This window comes from Sinocyclocheilus anshuiensis, unplaced genomic scaffold (genome assembly GCF_001515605.1).
Source record: "Sinocyclocheilus anshuiensis isolate Anshui unplaced genomic scaffold, SAMN03320099.WGS_v1.1 scaffold188, whole genome shotgun sequence".
Classification (NCBI taxonomy): Eukaryota; Metazoa; Chordata; class Actinopteri; order Cypriniformes; family Cyprinidae; genus Sinocyclocheilus; species Sinocyclocheilus anshuiensis.
Window position 1 is genome coordinate 328619 of NW_015555768.1, and position 1818 is coordinate 330436.

The window sequence follows — 1818 nt, forward strand, 5'->3', positions numbered from 1 at the left end:
CTTCAAAAACGCTCTTCGGAAACCTACGGGTGACGTCACGGACACTACGTGCATGTTTTTATACAGTCTATGATATTCATACACAAATGTGCATGACCAGTGTTGTCAGTATATGCATATGTAACACAATGTGCAAGGCTTATATAGTGTTTGGAGACTGTATGTGCAAATCTAAGCAACTGTGTATAGACTATAACCTAATGTATGTGCATGTCTAAGCAATTGTGCATAATGGCATATTTATTATATAGATGCTGTACGTTCAGCAGTCAGGGTGGCGTTAGATTGCAGTGTAGAATTATGCTTTTCAAACACCTTTGGTTGATGGATATGCTTGTAACGCCGTAAGATATCAGGGTTGTTTTTCAGTGGCATTTTGTTTGGCAGTAATGTTGTGAAATATTGAGACACCCTATGCGACCTCAGAATTAAAAGGACAAGCATGTGAGTGTGACTGATAACATGTTGTCACTGTATTGACCCACATACTGGAATTACTGTACTCAGTTTGTACTCAGTTTCTTGTGTGATGCTCTATGTTCGGTTCTGAATGATGTTTTATTTATTATTATGTTGGTTGTAATATATCTAGTCTCTGCTTTATCTTTTGGCATTTCTCCCATCTTCTCTAGATACCTGGTTGAACAGAGGGATGTAGAACTAAACATCAGAGATAAGTGGGACAGCACACCTCTGTAAGACTGCTCGGTTATTTCCTTTTATTGTCTGCTATGTCCGTTATGATAAAGCCCCTGATATCACTCCATCTTTATTTTCAGGTATTATGCATGTCTCTGTGGACATGAAGATCTGGTGCAGTACCTGCTTGCCAACGGTAAATACTATAATGATAATTCATAATTAACCAGGGACTGTATAGTAAGATTTTCCCGATCAGGTTACAAAATAAAGCCTGAAACCCTTAAAAATATATATTTTTTAAATTAATAAATAAATAAATTCTATATACACACACACACACACTTATTTTTTTATTATTAATTAAAAAACGTTTATTTTTCAACAAATAATCAGTGAAAGCAGGTGGGCATCATTTAGAAAGCTTTCGGATGATGAAACAAAATTTTATGAGTTTTTTTTTTTATGTGGTATGTGATTTTTGTAACCCAGGTACTAAAATTTGAGCATGTCTAAACATTTTAAAAATGTTTTTTGTTAAGCAATAAATATTTAATAGCAATGCTCATAAAATAAATGAAAACAAAATACGCCAGAATGTGTAGTCATGTAGCAATTTTAACCTAGATTTAGTTGGTTTGGGATCAAATTGGCTTACAGTACGTAACCTATATAACCTATATTTACCATGAAAGAAAAAGAGAAATAAAGGCAAAATACATGTTATTTTGTTTAGTAATACAGAATTAAATATCACATTTTGGTCAAAAAGTATATATATATATATATATATACACACACACACACACACACACACACACACGTTTTTCGGACACATAGGGTACACCCTGCAAAGTTTCGGGAATGACATTCACATATTTATGCGGGATTCACTCTCGAAATAGCAGTGATGGGCAATGGACGGAACATAAAATATGTTGATTTAATTCTGGAACCGGTCCTGGCCAAAACTCCACAGACAGTGCGCGTCCGGAGCGAGATCTAATTCACGGACCAATGCAGCGCTGCTTTGTTTACAGTGGAAACCAAGGAAAGGGTTTAAGCGCCACCTGCTGGCAGAGTGCATCTGCGTCTCATTCAGATCGTCCGCTGTTTCATGCAGATATTTTTATGTATAGTTTCACAAAACTGAAGTCAAACCATTCTGTTTTTGCTTCA

General features: G+C 35.6%; 1 protein-coding gene across 1 annotated transcript in view; it reads left to right on the forward strand.

The window, feature by feature from the left end:
* The window catches only part of LOC107674366 (ankyrin repeat and BTB/POZ domain-containing protein 1-like), an 11943-nt gene that overhangs the window by 1273 nt on the left and 8852 nt on the right, over window positions 1–1818 (forward strand). Inside the window, exons 2-3 of the mRNA XM_016468323.1 lie at window positions 633–695; window positions 780–835. Of these exons, the coding sequence (XP_016323809.1) occupies window positions 633–695; window positions 780–835 (119 nt within the window). The remainder of the gene's footprint in view (window positions 1–632; window positions 696–779; window positions 836–1818) is intronic.